Source organism: Thunnus maccoyii, chromosome 5 (assembly GCF_910596095.1).
Source record: "Thunnus maccoyii chromosome 5, fThuMac1.1, whole genome shotgun sequence".
Lineage (NCBI taxonomy): Eukaryota > Metazoa > Chordata > Actinopteri > Scombriformes > Scombridae > Thunnus > Thunnus maccoyii.
Genome location: NC_056537.1, coordinates 11,298,289 through 11,315,542, shown reverse-complemented (window position 1 = coordinate 11,315,542; position 17,254 = coordinate 11,298,289). Strand labels below are relative to the sequence as shown.

General features: G+C 41.9%; 2 protein-coding genes across 4 annotated transcripts in view; one reads left to right on the top strand and one right to left on the bottom strand.

Annotated features, from left to right (window-relative positions):
* The window catches only part of srpk2 (SRSF protein kinase 2), a 70,547-nt gene extending 58,971 nt beyond the window's left edge, over positions 1-11,576 (top strand). Inside the window, exons 11-19 of the mRNA XM_042410520.1 lie at positions 124-335; positions 375-497; positions 534-1,053; positions 1,803-1,903; positions 2,307-2,414; positions 2,534-2,603; positions 4,962-5,054; positions 5,398-5,490; positions 9,061-11,576. Of these exons, the coding sequence (XP_042266454.1) occupies positions 124-335; positions 375-497; positions 534-1,053; positions 1,803-1,903; positions 2,307-2,414; positions 2,534-2,603; positions 4,962-5,054; positions 5,398-5,490; positions 9,061-9,245 (1,505 nt within the window). The 3' untranslated portion in view covers positions 9,246-11,576. The remainder of the gene's footprint in view (positions 1-123; positions 336-374; positions 498-533; positions 1,054-1,802; positions 1,904-2,306; positions 2,415-2,533; positions 2,604-4,961; positions 5,055-5,397; positions 5,491-9,060) is intronic.
* A 104-nt stretch (positions 11,577-11,680) lies between these two features.
* Positions 11,681-17,145, bottom strand: adck2 (aarF domain containing kinase 2). 3 transcript variants are annotated; one of them, XM_042410518.1, is made up of 9 exons: positions 16,992-17,145; positions 15,835-16,781; positions 15,499-15,645; positions 15,107-15,235; positions 14,766-14,861; positions 14,371-14,649; positions 13,426-13,554; positions 13,008-13,061; positions 11,681-12,544 (listed from the first exon to the last, which is right to left on the bottom strand). In XM_042410518.1, exons 2-9 carry the CDS (start codon positions 16,720-16,722, stop codon positions 12,404-12,406), a joined length of 1,863 nt encoding a protein of 620 aa, XP_042266452.1. In that variant the 5' UTR covers positions 16,723-16,781; positions 16,992-17,145; the 3' UTR covers positions 11,681-12,403. The 3 variants fall into 3 exon arrangements, with proteins under 3 accessions (XP_042266452.1, XP_042266453.1, XP_042266451.1); XM_042410519.1 differs by having other exon boundaries at positions 15,835-16,777; XM_042410517.1 differs by having other exon boundaries at positions 15,835-17,144.
* Positions 17,146-17,254: the final 109 nt, after the last annotated feature.

The window sequence follows — 17,254 nt, the reverse complement described above, 5'->3', positions numbered from 1 at the left end:
CCCACTTTTGCCATTTTTTCATGCCGTTTTCCACTCTGCCTACACTGTCTTTGATCATGCTTGTATCTCCTCCCCACCCGCTGCCTCTCTTAACTGTTTTTCCCTCCAATTTCTACATGTTAGGCGCAGCGCATCCCGAGGAGCAGAGTGAGGCACCCCACACTGACGATGACCCTGATGAGGAGGTGGAGGATGAGGAGCGTACACCCGTTGCTGAAAAAGATGCCTCCATCCCCCCCACCACTGAGGAAGGTAATGGAGATCCAACGCAAGCAGAGGTAGAGGAAGAGGAGGAGGAGGAGGAGGATGAGGAGGAGGAGGAGGGATTGAAAGGTGCAGAGGACGACAACGAGGAAGAGGAGACAGAGACAGAGACGGAGGAGAAAGTAGAGGAGGAGGAGGAGGAAGAAGAAGAGGAGGAGAAAGAGACTGAAAAAGAGAAAAATGACACAGAGGAGCCAAAGAGTGAGAACAAAACAGAGGAGGAGGCAGTGGTGGTGGTGGAAGAGGGGTCGAAGGAACAAGAGGGGGAGGAGGAGGAGGATGATGAGGAGGAAGAGGAGGGCGAGGATGAGGATGAGGAAGAGGAAGACGAGGACAAGGACACGACGACTGAACTCCTCACGGACACCACCTCCCCCATAAAATCCCACATCAACAAAACCAATTTGGCCAAAACCAACGGCCATGTTTTGTTGGGGTCTGAGGGACTGAAACCCAACCCTGGCATGCCTCCACCCCCCTCCCCCACCCCTGAGCCTCTCCACTGCCCCCTGGTGGAGTCCGAGCTCAGCTACACGGACAGGGACAACTCTATCAGCTCTGGTTATGAGATGTATAACGGCGAGGTGAACGAGCCGGGGTTGACCAACGGCTCCAGCGAGCGCTATCGGGCCACAATGCCTCTCTTCCCTGATTTGCCCCTGGATCCTGAGCCTGGAAACCCCATACCGGTTGGGACGGTGGACATCGGAGCAGGACCGTCACCCAACAGCCCCGCAGCTGACCGCAGTCGCACTGTGTCATCCTCAAGCACAGGAGACACACCCAAAGGTACAATAAGCTCAAAATGCAGGGTGAACGCTGCCTGTCACTTATTTTCATCTTCATTAACCAGCTTCCTTTCAAACTGTATCAACAAATGACTCATCAGGTCTGTTTTAAAAGGGAAATTTTAATGTAAAAGAGAATTTTACTTAAATAAGTAAAGAAAAGGAAACAAAGAATAACAACAATTAGGGTTAATTTGGATCTTTGGTGAGATAACGGACCAGCAGAACATAAATAGCCGTCACTGTCTTTCGATTTTCTGTTTCATACATTATAGCTGTCTGGTAAAGCAATTCAGCTGCTTATTATTTCATTTTATTCTCCGAATATCTCCTCTGGGTATTATTAATGACTCACCACCACCATTATTCATCCATCCACGCCGTCCATTTTACTGTCATCGCCTTGGACTCTTAACATTCTCTTACTCTAAGGTCACCACTAGCATCACAACCTTGAAACTTAGGAAGGATTTCACATATCTGCTTCAAGTCTATTTTCCAGTCTACTGACGCTAAATAGGGCATCATGTTTGTGAGGTGGGTTAAGTGACCCATTGAATCATATATTGTTCTCTGAGGTGTTCATAGAGTCCAAGACTAAGTTTCTCATATTTGGATTCCTGGTTGAGAAAACCGAATAGTTCCTGCTCTAGAATAAATGCCTCTTATCATGTAAGAGTGTGTAAACTCTGCGTATCTCTACTTAATGTATGTTTTAACCCTTTGCTTTACCACTCTGTCCCTTCCCAGTCCGGGCCAGAGCTGCAGACCTCCTGATCAACCCACTAGACCCGCGCAATGCTGAGTCTATTCGAGTCAAAATTGCCGATCTCGGAAACGCCTGCTGGGTGGTAAGACATAGTGTCTGTCGTTTATTGTATGTGTGTTTCTACGCAAACATGTGAATGGATGCAGGATGTGATAGGTAATGACTGCTTGAATCAAAACATACGGTATCTTTTAAATACACAGGAATGGGCCATTTTTTACATTTTGATTTAAAATGTGATAATATTTAGTTTAGTTTTTCTTGCCTGTGCTTCAAACAGCTTGCACAAGGTTACATTTGAAAAGGACTGGAGATAAATGGAATTTAATTTGCCAATTTGGGTGGCCATGGTTTAATGTAATTGTTTAATGAAAAAGAAAATAAAACAGGGTTAGTTTAAACTAAAAAAACACTGTCCAGGGAATGTGGTCGATTGATGACTGCCACACAGTCTATTAACAGATCTCCTCTCCTCTCCTTCAAAGCACAAGCACTTTACAGAGGACATCCAGACAAGACAGTATCGTTCCATTGAAGTCCTGATAGGAGCCGGTTACAGCACTCCTGCTGACATCTGGAGTACTGCCTGCATGGTAAGGAGAACACATACCTATATAGAGTACATTACATACATACACGCTTCCTTTTAAATTATACATACGTACAGTGCACACTTACCATATACTCAAGTTCTCTAATCTTTCCCTTGTAGGCGTTTGAGCTGGCCACTGGAGATTACCTGTTTGAGCCCCACTCTGGAGAGGACTATTCCCGTGATGAGGGTGAGTATTTCACACACATAAAACTTACTTCCCAGTTATAAAAATGTAGACAAGTTCTCATTTAAAAGTATTCCAGAGGGGAGTCATAGCTGAATTTTGTATTTCATCTTGATGCATATTCTGGATGTTGACTACAAAATGCATTGGGAGGGAAAATGTTTGAAATTAAGAAGCAAAGTGTCTTAAATCTTTAATTAACTGTTATAATTAAAATTTTGAATAGATTATGTGTATGAAAATTTGTGTTTGTGAGCCAATTAACCTTGATTGGCTGCGCAGTTTTTCTCCATTATTCAGATTAAGGGCTGCAAATGCAACAACCCTTTTTAAAGGGTACATATAATGCTTTTGTGATTTTCGATCATTTTTATACTGTAGAGGCTGAACTCAGGGGGTTCATAAAGGGTCAAAACTGATCCTTTTGTTTCAATCAATGTGTTTGAATGATGGAGAAACACTGTAATAAAAAAGACTGTAAAAGATTGTATTGTAAAGGGATAGAATTGCCCCAGATGAGCTTAGTTTAAACTAGCCATCCCTCTCCCCAAATCCCCCTATCCACTGTCAACTGTAAATCCTGTCCTTTAATTCTGCTGCTATGCCTCCACTCATCTCCACTCTGCTGTATACTTAGACCAGAATTGTTCAATGTCATAGATACACAGAGAGCTCACAAAACGCAACATTGTGGTAGACATCTAGACTTCTGCAGTTTAGCAGATTGTCAGTTTCCAGCAAAGTGTAAAATGACAACTGTTAGTACCTTAAAGAGGTCATATTAAGCTCCTATCCCAGTTTAATATTTTCATTTCTGTGGTCTATTTACAAATATTTGCATGTTTTTATGGTCAAAAAGCACCTAGCTACAGCTGTACAAGCCATGGATGCAGCCCCTCTGTCTCACCCAGCCTGAAACAGGCTGTTTTGTGTCTGCTCAATGCTTGATTGGCTCACTGTTTTATGAGTGATGCATGCTCAGGCCAACCACAGGTAATGGGTTGTAGCCTACTGTAGCTACTGTAGGTAAAACCAAGGCTCTGGGTAAAACACACTGGTAAATTGTGATGGCCACCACTGAGGATAATGTTATCCAAACTTTGGAAGGCTGTGCAATGACAAATTTGCTTCCTGACATCCAACAACTGCGCAGCGTTTCCTCCGTGAATGTCTCTCCTCTGCTACACTCACAAGAGAGCAGAGGAGAAGAGAGAAACTAATATATAAATTACAGCAAAACGCAAAAGCAAAACTCTCACACTGAGCTGAAATGCAACAAGTGCACATAAATTAGGTAAATAACATAAACATATATTGTTTCTTTCGGGGGGGGTGGGCCGTCCCTCCAAGGCAATCATAGGGGAAACGCTGAGCGTATAGTTGTGACATCACAACCTTACAGAAGTCTAAACAGCACATTTAAAGGCACAGTTTCTGAATTCAGGCTGTGTGCATTTCTTTGTGGACTGAGTGTTTTGATATTTCACAGTATATATATAGCACCTAGACCTGCTTTATAATCAAAAAAGCAGTGGAAATATCCCCTTCTACAGTATGTCCCCTTTAAGCCCAAGAGCAACACTAGCCAGTTAGCTCATCCTGTGAGTATATGTGTATCTATACTCTGGTCACGTGTTACTCTATCTGGCCTCACAATCCCCATATCTGCATGTAGACTCCATTAACCCACCTCTATTTCTTGCAAAATAAAACACATTTCCAAACTTTGCACCCTCATCCTCACCTCACGCCTTGATCTCTTCATCTCCACTGATCTTTGATCTCACCAGCTTGTTGTGTTGTTCTTCTCATCACATATCACATGTGACAGACAGTTAACCTCATTTTGCATGTTTTGCGCAGGCAAAAAGCCAGTGCCAGTTTCTTTTTCTTCATAACATCCTGATTCACACAGAGAAACCTTTGGTCTCCCACTATTGAAGCCAAATTGAAAATCTAGCTTCGGGTTTCAGTTCATTCTGAATCTGAATGCATGTCACTTTTTTATTCTAAGGCTGAACATTTCATTTAATCACATCTGCTGTGGAGGCACAGCTCACTAACACAGATTTTTCTCCTTTACTGTCTGTGACTTTTTCTTTTTTCTTCCTTTCCCCTCTTTTCTCTACCCGTCACCTCCCTTCCCTGTCTCTATTTTCCTACCCACAATCCACCCTCTTTACAATTTCCATAAATTTTACGTTCATCTCTCCCCTTTCAATGAATTTCCTCTTCCTTGTCTTTTCCTTTTCTATGTGTTTCTTTATATGCATCTCCTTCCCCATCTTCTTTTTGAACATCCTTCCTATTTTTTCCTTCCCTCTCTCCTCCCTCCCTTCCACCTCCCTCTCTCCTCCGTAGACCACATAGCCCACATCATAGAGCTGCTGGGCTGTATTCCAAGGCACTTTGCGCTCTCCGGAAAATATTCCCGGGAGTTCTTCAACAGAAGAGGTAGCGCTGGGCAGAGAGCTGGTGGGACTGGGACACACAGGTGTCTAAGATGGACAAAAATGGACACTAACAGACAGTCGGGACACCATATAAATTTAAAGTTGGATGAAATTATAACTGAAAACACTGAGAACTATTTAATATCACATGAAAAGTTGTCTTAAAACTGTCAACTTCAAGGTGTATTGCTAGTTTGCCGTCTGTGAGTGTGTTCATGCAATACCCCAAGGCAGCAGTGTGTGTCAGTCCCGTACAGCCAGTGTACGTGCGTGTTGATGTGTGTGTGCATGCTGTAATGCTGAATCGTGCCTGTTCCCTCTGTGATGTATGTGGTGGTGGGCAGACCACATCGCTCTGATCATGGAGCTCCTTGGGAAGGTCCCACGCAAAGTGTTCGCTGCCGGGAAGTACAGCCGAGAGTTTTTCTCCAAGAAAGGTAAACGACGCCGTGGTTAGTGGCTGGGCTAGGTGTAGGCTAGGCCTTATGCAGAGGGATAGCTGTAGTATGTGAGGAACTTCATAGTAGTAATGACACCTGGATCTAGAAGTGTTTGTTGTGTAGTAATATTTGCAGTACTGCCAGTTCATATAGTTGTCAGGTAAGTTAAGTCAACTACAGCTAACATAAATAATAAATTGTAGGGCTGGGCGATAATTCATAACTGTTTATTGACTTTCAAAACTTTGTCTTGAATTAAAGGAAATGCTGCATAAATGTCAAAGTAAAAACTAACAATATATAAAAGCACACTATCCTTAAAGAGGAACTCCACCGATTTTACACATCAGTCTTTTTACAGGTCTTGATGAGTATTACTGCATATGTGAAAAAAGTTGTATAAGACAGTTGTGGCTCCAGAGGGAGCTCCACCAAGTCTGATTAATTTCCTCAAGTGAAGGTCTGGGCTGAAGACTACAAGTTTAAAAAAGAAAAAAATCGTGGGATGTGGAGTTAGAAAGAAGTGAGGTTACCAGACTTCTGCTCCTCATCTCTGCTTGAGGCTAGTGACTCAAGGCTACTTTAGCCACCACTAGCATAACACACCCAAATTTCCAACCAAATTGTCTGCAGTCGAGTTGCATTTTGGGTAATGTAGGCACCAGGTTTTGACCAGGAAGAAGAAAAAAATTACAATGATTTCTTTTTTTTTGTAAACTGCTTTTTGTAAATTGAGTATTCTTTCATCTCAAGTGAACAAATGCACTGTTCTCAAAAACAAATGTATTGTTAAAGTTACAAGCATAAAACATACATCTTTATGAAAATGAAAGAAATTATCATTTCACAAAATTCCAAATAATTGAACTTAAGCAAACTGATGTTTTGTATTAAACATTTCAAGAGTTTTGTCAGATGTAAAGCATAAAAGTGGAACATGTAACATCATTAGATTATTTTACATGTGGTTTTAATACATTTGCCATAGCATTATATAATGGTATCAATATCTGAAAAATATTCTTATTAATATTATAATATTGATTTCAGCTGTATCGCCCATCCCTACTAAATTAACTTTCGAAACACTTTGTTGTGATTGTTTAAATCATCTGGCACTGGAACATACAAAATGCTAATTTTACCTCACCACAGGCAGAAGCAGAGGAAATTATTTTTTTCTAAAAGCCTAAAAACAAATCAGCTTAAAGCAGAATCAATCAAAGGTAGTCAGATATTTTGCCATATGTTTATCAGCAATTTAATTTTGTTGGCAGCAAAAAGGACCAATCAAGCACTAATAATCTCTACAGACTGTATATTAAAGTTATTAGACTTTTAATGAGAAAAAGTCTACACTTTAAAGAACAAGCTAATCTATGCTGGCAGGAACAAAAGCAGTATTAACATCAGTAATGATAGCATAGTCATATTCCCAGCCTATACATAGAGCAGTGTGGCTTTACCTCACTACCTCTAAGGTCTTAAGTGTGTCATTCACCTCAATGATTCTGCTCATCTTTGAGCCTGGTAAGTGTATGGATCTGTGTTTGATACAGCTGATAACCTTTGCACTCTCTCATTTATTCTCTTTTTTCTTTCTCTCAATCTCCTTCCCTTTCTGCTCATATATTCTTCATAATGTGTCATGAGACCTGAATATTCCGCCTTTGATGTTGTCTCTATCTGAGGTCTGAGGCTGCACTTGATGTCTCAATGTTCTCCCTTTTATCTCTTGGCGCTCTGTTAATCTGGTCTGACTTTCTCGCTCTGTCTCTCTGGGCTTCTGTCTGCCATGCTGCTATCGGTCGTGCAGTGCAATCGAGCGCTCTTGTTACCTTATTTCCTTCATACGCACTGATTTTTATTGAACTTGGGGGAAAGTAGATACACTGATTTGAGACAAAACAATGGAAACATACTGTATACTTAACTTTTATGAGAATGCAGAACTGAAGACTCCTAAACATATAGCTTTGTAAACTAAAGTTGTCACTATATATGGAAAAAAACAGCTGTAATGTTTTTTTTATTGCTCTCATAAATCAGTCTCTTGTACAATATAAGGAAAGTCTTCATAGATGGTTTTCTTTCCCCCCATCTTGTGCTCTCCAGTCAGTGCAGAGGAAGGAGAGGTTACCATGGCAGCCATGGTTTCAGCTGGACTTTCAGTCTTGATCGCCTCCATCATTAATCATTCCCTCATACTTTTTTTTTCTGTCAGTGTTGTACTCCCGGCCAATCGTTTTTTTCGTCTCTTAAATAATGAACACCTTCCTCTCCTTGTCTATTTTCATTACCTCGCCACTTCTCTGTCTCCTTCCCTCTGTCTCTTGCCCTCGGTTCACATGGTTTTCAGCCAAGACTCTGCGGGTTTTTCACTCCAATCATTTTGGCACTGCACTGATAAGCACACCCTCAAACACAAAGGGGTGAACTAATCAGTGTAATCAGCTGCTGTAATGCATGGGCGGAGCCTGCAGAGTCATGGCCTGCCATTGAGTGTAATTAAAGAGTCAGTTCACCCTCCCAAAAAAACGTGTTTTCTTACTAGCCATGCAAATACTTTTTGACATCTCGGATTTCTGCCTCCACTCCGATACAATAGAGGTGAATAGACTTTTGTTTTCATTGGAACTACTTTCTACCAAAGAAATAACTGTTGACTGTTCTGTGGATTATCCATGGTAACAGGGATACTGTTTTTGGAAAAATGTTTTGGTACAAGATTTCTTAAATCTAATTTTCCAATGCTATAAGCACCACAAATTCCTTTTTCCTCCATTGTATTGGGGTAGAGGTAGAAATCTCAGATGTAAATGGATAGTAAATGGATAGTAAACAATAAGCCTATTGTTATTCGATGTTTTTCTTATTGACAACAAATCCCACAACCAACAATGTGTGATAACAATGTCTTTCTCTCAATACCTTTCTTTGTCTGTGGCACTCAGCCCTAAGGCAATATATCTCTACTGCAGACATGAATATGGAAAAACTACTCACAAATATATCAGGTTCTTTTTTTGCTAGTGCTCAGTAATTTTCTAAAAGAGCAGGATATTGTAGTTTTTAACAAATTATACTAAAACAGTCAACTGCATTTGTTGGGGACTATTTTCAGCTGTGGATTGATACATATTTGGTGCACAATTGAGAAGAAATATAGTGCATGTGTTTATGTATGACACTGTAGTTTATAACTCAAAATAAACTACAGAGGGTGTGTTCATTGTAATCAAGGAACACGTCACCTAGTGCAACGTGGTGTGTTTTTGATATTTTTTGGACAACAATGGAGGTGTATTGCACAGAGGAATAAGCTCTGTATCAGGCTTTGGCTTCACAGGCAATACTTGTTAGGATCAACTCATTGTCGGTTTTAGTCGTTTCATGGAATTCAGTGAAAATAAGGAAAAAACTGAATATCACCAGGCTTATCCTATAAGTAAGAGAATATAGTTTTTTTGTAATGTGGGTGAACTGACTATTCAAATCCCGCTGCTCATTTTTGTCCCCTCATCTTCTTGCGCTGTGGTTGACTGTGCTCCTTATCGCCCCCTGCAGGTGAGCTGAGGCACATCACCAAGCTGAAGCCGTGGTCCCTGTTTGACGTGCTGGTGGAGAAGTACGGCTGGTCACATGAGGATGCCGGTCACTTCACTCACTTTCTTCTGCCCATGCTGGAGATGGTTCCCGAGAAGAGGGCCTCGGCCGGCGATTGCCTCAACCACCCCTGGCTCAACTCGTAGCCACAAACTCTGATCAGACGCCCTCCTCCCCTCGTCCCCCAACAGTTAGCCCAAACATCACCCCTGGTGTGGCAGCCTGTGGAACAACAGCGTGGAGTCGGAGTAGATGAGAAAGACTTACTCTTTCCTGCCCTATCTCACACATGCACCCTCACATGCTAATCTGAGTAGGCTTAACTCCCACACAAGCCCCTCCATCTTCTCCAAAAAGGAATGTAAAGACATGCTTATGGAGATAATATGACATAGTAGCTGTGTCTTCCAAAACATCTCCCAAAAAGATTCTGATAATTTGAGGATGGATGCTGCTCACACCATAAAAAGGAGAAGTAGGACTCTGTCTCCGGTCTGAAAAGAGATGTGATTTCTTCTTCTCTTCTGCCGTCAAGATGTCAGCCAGTCCCTTCCATCACTGATCTACCTATCTCCTCTTAAGTCTCACTTTTACCTTGTTTGGTTCCAGTCATGAGCCACTGACAGCTACTTATCTTTTCAAAGATGAGGAAGACAACTCAACGAAAAGATGTTGCAGCTGACTGCCCAGAGCTCCATCTGCCATGACCTTTACTTCGCCGGGGCCTCAAAGACAGACAAGTGTGTGTATTATTATGTGTGAGAATGAGCGTATGTGTCTGTCAGGAGATCTACTCAAGATCTGTCTACATGGACCCTTCTCCTCCCTTTCCAGCCCAGTAGCTTCCCTCCCTCACCCTGCTGTGGAAGAAGCATCCACGTTGGACTAAAGTTTACACCCTGATTTCTTCCAAGAATCCTTCTCCAAAAGCCCCCTCTTAACCTGTTTGGTTCCCCACCCCCACCTTCCTAAATGAGCTGCGTGCTCCTGCCGGGGGCTGCCACAGAGAACTGGAGGGCAGCCAGTCCTCCAGGGGGCACCACACTGACAGTTGTCACTCTGACAGAGACAGATAGAGAAAGTGCGGGATGAGCAAAAAACAAAAATACAATCAATTTAAGATGGAGGAGGACTGCTTGGTCTTTAAAGACTATTTTTAAAATGCATGGAGAGACTGATGGATCAGCATGAACGGATATAACAAACGGACGATGGATGCATTATTTTAGTTGTGCGCTGGTTTCTTTCCTGTTTAGTCATCCCTCTTGGACATTCTGTTAGAAAGAATTATGTTAGGATATTTTCGGCGCCCCCTCTGAGGAAGGTCACTATGTTACAACCCTCTCTCGCCTTCAGCTTTTGACATTCCTAAATCTTGGTCCTCTGCCATCATTCCTGATTTTAGTCCCTTGCTCTAAACCAAGAACAATTATGTTGAGTCCTGCTGTGGCACGTTTACCAGATCTGATTGGTACTATTCTCCCTTTTTCTTTTCCTCTAGAGGAACCCTTTGATCCCTGAGCTTCTCCAGAAAGGGGATGGTCACATGAAGGTTGCACTTGTCTTTGTAGATGTCCTTCAGGGATTTGAAACCTTTGTACATATAACTGAGATCTGGCAACGCCGATAAGAGACCGTGGACAAAGTTTCAACACACAAGCATCATTCCAAAAACCAGAGGCTGTTGTTGGCAGAACTTGACTTCTCTGTTACAGTTGTGGGGGGTGGGGGTTGGTGTCATAGCTCCAGCCCTGGAGGAATGTTCTGACTGAACTGTGCCACCCGGTGGCTACATGAGAGTACTGCATCGCCACACACTGCTGCTGCTCTCAGTGCCAACGCTCCAAGACGTTCCACTATATCTCTTCACTTAATCTCTGTTTCTCTGTCTCTCTCACACACACATACACACAAACACACACATACACACAGACACACACAAACTTGCATTATCACAATTAGTCCAGTTGCCTATTTTTCGCAATAAATGAAAAAAAAGATGAGTATAAGTAAATGGTGAGATATTTTTAAAAACTATTTAATTCAGTAAAAAAAAAAGAGGAAAAAAAAGAAAACAATTTTTCTCTGGTTGTCGTGACCGTGACAGAATCTCGTCTTATACTGAGGTGATTGTGTTTGTCTATTAGAGATGTTTTTATTTCTTTTGTCATTATTATTATTATTTATTATAATTATTATTATTGAAAGATTTTTTACACAGTTGTCACCTCTCCCCTCCCTCCTTACTTGAACAGTGCTGCTCTATCTGGGCTCTTGATGGTGATGAAAAAAAAATCAACAGTTTTGCAATAAAGGGTATGTGATAAATTTTTTTTTTTTTTTTTTTTTTTGCACCAAAACCTCCTGATCTCACTCTTTCAGCCATGCTGACTGTTCTTCCTGATGACATTGACAAAATCGCGTCTCTTGTCTGTGTTTTTCATTGACAGATTTAATAAAATTGTAAATTAATGGACTCTGTGCCCTTGTTATAGTGCATTTTCTGGTTTGAAGCTGCAACAGTCAACATCATCACAAACTTACAAGTCACTTGTAGCAACAAAAGAAAGAAAAAGATAAATTAGTATAGATTCCCTTTTTTTTATTGAAATGTATAAGTGTTCCCGCTATTTTAATGGAAAGTTAAAACAACTAAAAGGTCAGTTGTAATTACAATTAGCCAATGGCTTCATATTGTCAATGTACTTTATAAGAACAAATGTTACAGTGTATCATGATTCACACTAATGCAAATGTGGCCTATTAGAAAACTAAGATGCAATACAAGATGGAGTGATAAAAGACACCCTGAGATCAATATTTGCCATTAAAAAGTAAAAATATGCCTTTGAACTTCAAGTAGGGATGTTCGCCATCTGTGTGTTTGCTGATGTGTCTGACTCATCCATTAGCACTCAAATGGTGCCTCATGTAAAGCACATCTGCTCTCTTTCATTAGATTCAGTTAGAGGTGCCTTATATTTGATATAAGTGGGTGAACGTTTAGTCCGACCAGACAGTAAGTGCTAATATTCAAGAGTAACTGTGATGAAAGTGGAAGTATCCACCAATGTAAAACTCAATGAGGTATTTATGTCATCAACACTGCTGAAATGTAGTGAGCATCGTAAGCTTGAAGACAGACCGTGTGCCGTATCCTGCCATGGCATTACCATGGCGTTGGGAGGATATACACATATATGTATGTACCCTAAGTTTGTATACAGTATACAAGGCTTTGTACCTGTGTGTGTTTGATCTGTTGTGGTTCAGCTGTGTGTATGTGTGTACATGCATGTGCGTATCAGAGCAGTGAGGCACAGTTCTTGAGCAGCATGGGTTTGGCCAGCTCCAGGATGTCCAAGTTGGGATCCAGAGACCTGCCCAGGCCTTCCAGCACCATGATGGCAAACACGATGGATGCAAAATTACTCTCCAGCTTCACCTAAGACATCAAGTAGAAAAGCAGCAGATTTTCATGTAAGAAAACAGACATCTTAACATCTTTGTAAATAGTTTCCTGCATAGGACTGATTTTTCAGTACAGCATTTCAAATATTTCAATTATCAGTGACTTCCACAAAGCAACAGCCTAGAAAACCACATTTTTTTTAACAGCAACGTGGAACAAAGAAGAGCAAAATGGTTTCATCTGTCATTTCTCTCTTCATGCTAAAAATATGACAAAACAAAACTCAGGATTGAGTAGATGACTACACAAAAATTACTTTTCAGGCTCTTCTACTTGAGAAAAACTGGTTAGGTCTGAGTGGAAACAGCAGTGACTCAGTCAGAATAGTTTCCTGTTGTAATAAACTTGTAGACTAAAAAAAGAAGTGATCTGAACCAGAACTGAGTGTTTTGTTTTTTTTGTGACTAATAATGACTGTTACCTCCGGATATTTTACCTTGTGTTTGATGAGTAGACTAAAAACTCTGGAGAGCAAGTCAGCCACTTGAATCTATAAAACACAAACAAAAACTCGACTAAACAAACATAGTAATCAATGACTGGTATTTCCTTAAGTCTCTGACCACAGTCACCAGGTAAAAGGACGAGTTTTCACTCTTCACAGGGGCAATGAGAATCGAAAAGCACACAAAGATAAATCATTAATAAACTACACAACAAGCACAATACAAGCCAGAAATAGAAGAAAACACATATCGGTGTGTTGTGTATGATCATGTGCCATAATTGTCTTATAATCAGGGTCATCTTATAGTCGGGCCAATATGGTAATCATGACCATCTTCATTATCATGTGGCCCTGCATTAGTAACACAAATCAAACATAATAAGAAAGCACAAATCTAGGTTACTACCTTTCCCAGAGAGAGGGTGTTGCTGAGGGCATTGTCCACCAGCTGGGACATCTCCTTCTTGAACTGAGGTACGTCCTGGCACTCGTTGGCCCGAGCGTGATGCAGGATCAACTCTGCCACCCGCTCACCCTGAAGAGAGCGAGTCAAAACCACAGCAACAGTTAATCCAATGTGGAGCTTACCCTTGACCTATCTTGTCTGTTAATATTTACCATCTCAGAAGCACATGCTGCAGATTTACTTTGTAAAAGTGGACGATTTAGAAATGTGGGGCGGCACGGTGGTGCAGCGGTTAGCATTGTCGCCTCAGAGCAAGAGAGTTTGCATGTGCTCCCCATGCCTGCATCCGGCTTCCTCTCACAGACCAAAAACATGCAGCTTAGGTTAAATGGTGACTCTAAAATGCCCGTAGGTGTGAATGTGAGTGTGAATAGTTGTCTGTCTCTATACTATATGTTAGCCCTGTGATTGACTGGCGACCTGTCCAGAGTGTACCCCACCTCTCGCCCAAATGTCAGCTGAGATTGGCTCCATTCCCCCGCAACCCTCTAGAGGATGAGCGGTAAAGAAAATGAATAAATGAATAAAACGACTCATAAACTATGTTCGCAAAATTCCTGTAGGTGAACAATTTCTAGATTTCTAAATATATGGTTTTAACATATATGAATTCCTGACATTCCAGTTCTGGAAAACAACTAATTAGAATATTAAATGGATTTAATCAAAATCACTTATAGACCCAGGAACACTTCAATCACTGGGTTTGTCCACCGACAACTCAACCAATCCAACACTTTAAATGAAACTGCTATAAATATAAGTTCAAACATATATGGAAGGACTCCTGACCATTCATTCACTGTAAAAAAAAAAGTGAAAAAAGCTCATGTATCATTACTGATTAAGCATGGATACTTCATGTATGTGCCCTTCCATTATTACCTGACGCAGCACCACAGCTGTAAAGACAGCCTTGAAGTTTGTGAGGTCATGGTTGCTGAGCTGGGCTACGATGCCGGCGTCCAGCAGCACCAACTGGAAAGGACACGGGTCTGGTCTGACACTGACCACCACAGTGTCCCACAGGTCAGTGAGGGTCGTTTTACCTTGGGCCTCCCCTGTGGCACCAGTACTGTCACTGGAACCAGCAAGAGGCCCTCGACACTGGACCAAGATGTTCCCGGGATGGAGGTCCCCATGAACGAAGTTATCCACAAATACCTGAAACACAGACGTACAAATGGGATAGATAGAGACACTAAGTGAACAAAGTCTATCTAATTATATAACAACATTCAGTCAAACAGACCACTAATGGCCACCAGAAGATGTATCACCATTTTCAGCAGAGTGTCTACTCCCATCCTGGCTATTCTCTGCTTCACCTCCTGAGGAATCTTGGAGCTCAGGTAGTTAGAAATGGGCTCACTCTCCTGAAATAAAAGGTTGAATATAAACCAAAGAATGTTGGCCTCTTTTATGATGAATGAAATAGATATTAATTCAAGCAGACTTATTATATGTTACCTACAAATCACAGACATAGAAGTTTCCTGAACAGTTTTATATCTCATAACTTATAACAGTTTTTGAATCGTTCATTATTGTCTATAACTCATCATTCACTCAATCATTTCACTCAGTGTTTCCCAATAGTTATACATTCTTCTGTACTCACTTCAAATGTTTCCACTAAAATAGTCCTGGTGACAAATGGTCTTAATGGAGTTGGGAACTTGACATATTCCACATCGCGGAAATTATCCCGGAAACGCTCAATGTTCTTGGCCTCAAAACGGAGGTCAATCTGAAACAAATGTTCAGTCCCATCAATGAAATGACACAACTTTGGTTCTCAGTTCTCACTTCCAGCTTCTATTCTGTGAGGATATTTCTCCTCATGCTGTAAACGTAATATGATACACTTTACATCTAGGCACCTTTTATTTTTTACTTGCACGCAAACATGTAAGGCTGAAAAATCAGCTCCTATGTGTAGGATTAGCACAAAGTCAAAAAACCTTTGAAAACTCTGTTTCATTTGAAATATGGGAGTCTGAATGTTCTTACCTGTTTGGTCATGAGCTTCTCAAACTCCTCTACTATCTCACACAGACTGAGCCATTTGAGTCCAGGCAGGCAGTGCAGGAGCCAACTGCCTGTTTTCATCAGCAGCAGGTCTATCTCTACCTGCCTCTTGACGCCTGGATGGACCACCTTCAACACAACAAACAATTTAAAAACATCTTCTGTAGAGCTTGAAAAAATACATGGCGGTTTGCTCTGATTAACATACAGTTCATGAAGGCAATGGTTTATTATTTTTCAGGGAATTGAAAGGATCAAACACACTGAAACATGGACATACTATACTGTAGTGAGGCTATTTTTGACTGTCCCCCTCACCTTGATAGCGACAGGTATCAGATGGTCCTTTTCTGTGCTGCTCTCCTCATGCTGCCAAACTGGATCACTCCTCTCCTCATAGCCATCTTCCTCCTTACTCCCCTTCCAGAGCTGCCACAGAGAGCTTGCCACTCCTCCCAGACCAGGTATCTCCCATGCTTCCAGCAGGTCCTCTTTCTCCATCTCCTCCACCAGAGACTGGAAGGCTGGATCCTCCACCTGGTCCGCCTTGGCCCAGCCACGGTACACCTGGGCCACACATCCTGAACCCACCGGCTCTTTACTCTCAAACACAAACACCCTCCTCCAGCCCTCCCCGAAGGCCCTCCGGAGACACTGCTTGGTGTGGGCCCAAGAGTGAGGGCGGACCTTAACGTGGAGCCTGGAGAAGCGTTCACAAAACTCCTGAGGGAAGATGTCCCGTCTGGTGCTGGCCCACTGCCCCAGCTTAATAAAAGTGGGACCAGAAGATTCAGTCACCCACAGCAGAGCGTCCAGCCAGCGAGAGGCCCAGCGAGTGGATAACAGAGTTAAGGGGGAGAGGAGGAGAAGGGGGCCAAATTTGAGGAGAAGCACCAAGGCACGAAGGCTGAGGCGGAGGAAAAACACAAGTTTGTGCACTTGGACTTTGGCTAGAGACTTCCTGTGAGCGGTTCGGGATGGAAGAGTGGCTTCCTGGCATCTGGCTGCAGAGGATAATGACACACTGACTGCACCCCAACATAGCAGTGTAACCTTGGGTACCTTTGATAAAATCTGCCCTCTCTTTACTAGACATGTCCTGGAGTTCTGGATGAGTCTGATTCTGGGAAGGGAGCCTGCTCTCTGGAAAGTGGACCTCAGGTTTAGAAGGACTGCTCTTGCTCCAAATACCGCCATAATGATCATGCCAGGTGTGTTTCAGCTCAGTCCAGATCAAGAAGGCGAACTGGTCCACATCTGCCTTTCTTGTATTACGAAAGAGAGTTTTTCAAAATCAACAGTTAAGGATGACCCCGAACTCGCAGTAATATGTGACTTCCATGTTAAACATCAACTTATTTATGGCAGGTTATACCTTCATAGCGAGAGCGAACCTGGATAAAAGCTACATTGAACTTGCTACAAGAATATTTACCTATTTTAGTACTAAATTCTCGGCGGTTACTTTAACTTACGGTTAGCGACAGTTACTGTAGTTCCATGTGCATGGCAGCAAAATAAAAAGCTTCTCCTCACGCTATGCACAAGTGAGACATTTCATAGTTCAGCTGACGTATCATCAATGTCCATTGAAAACACATCCATGAAAACATTACAATGACAGCTTCTCCACTTCCGGGTATGACGTCGCTCCGTTGAGGTCACGTGGTTTCCTTTTAAAGACGAATTTAAAAAAAAAACTTTTAACCATTTGTTGTTAAATAAGACATGTGGGTTT

Coding starts and splice junctions, on each gene's coding strand:
- adck2 (XM_042410518.1), bottom strand. CDS start 16,722: ATGATCATTATGGCGGTATTTGGAGCAAGAGCAGTCCTTCTAAACCTG. Junction 15,646..15,834: donor TGATACCTGTCGCTATCAAG/GTGAGGGGGACA, acceptor GTTGTGTTGAAG/GTGGTCCATCCAGGCGTCAA. Junction 12,545..13,007: donor GTCTACTCATCAAACACAAG/GTAAAATATCCG, acceptor TTGATGTCTTAG/GTGAAGCTGGAGAGTAATTT.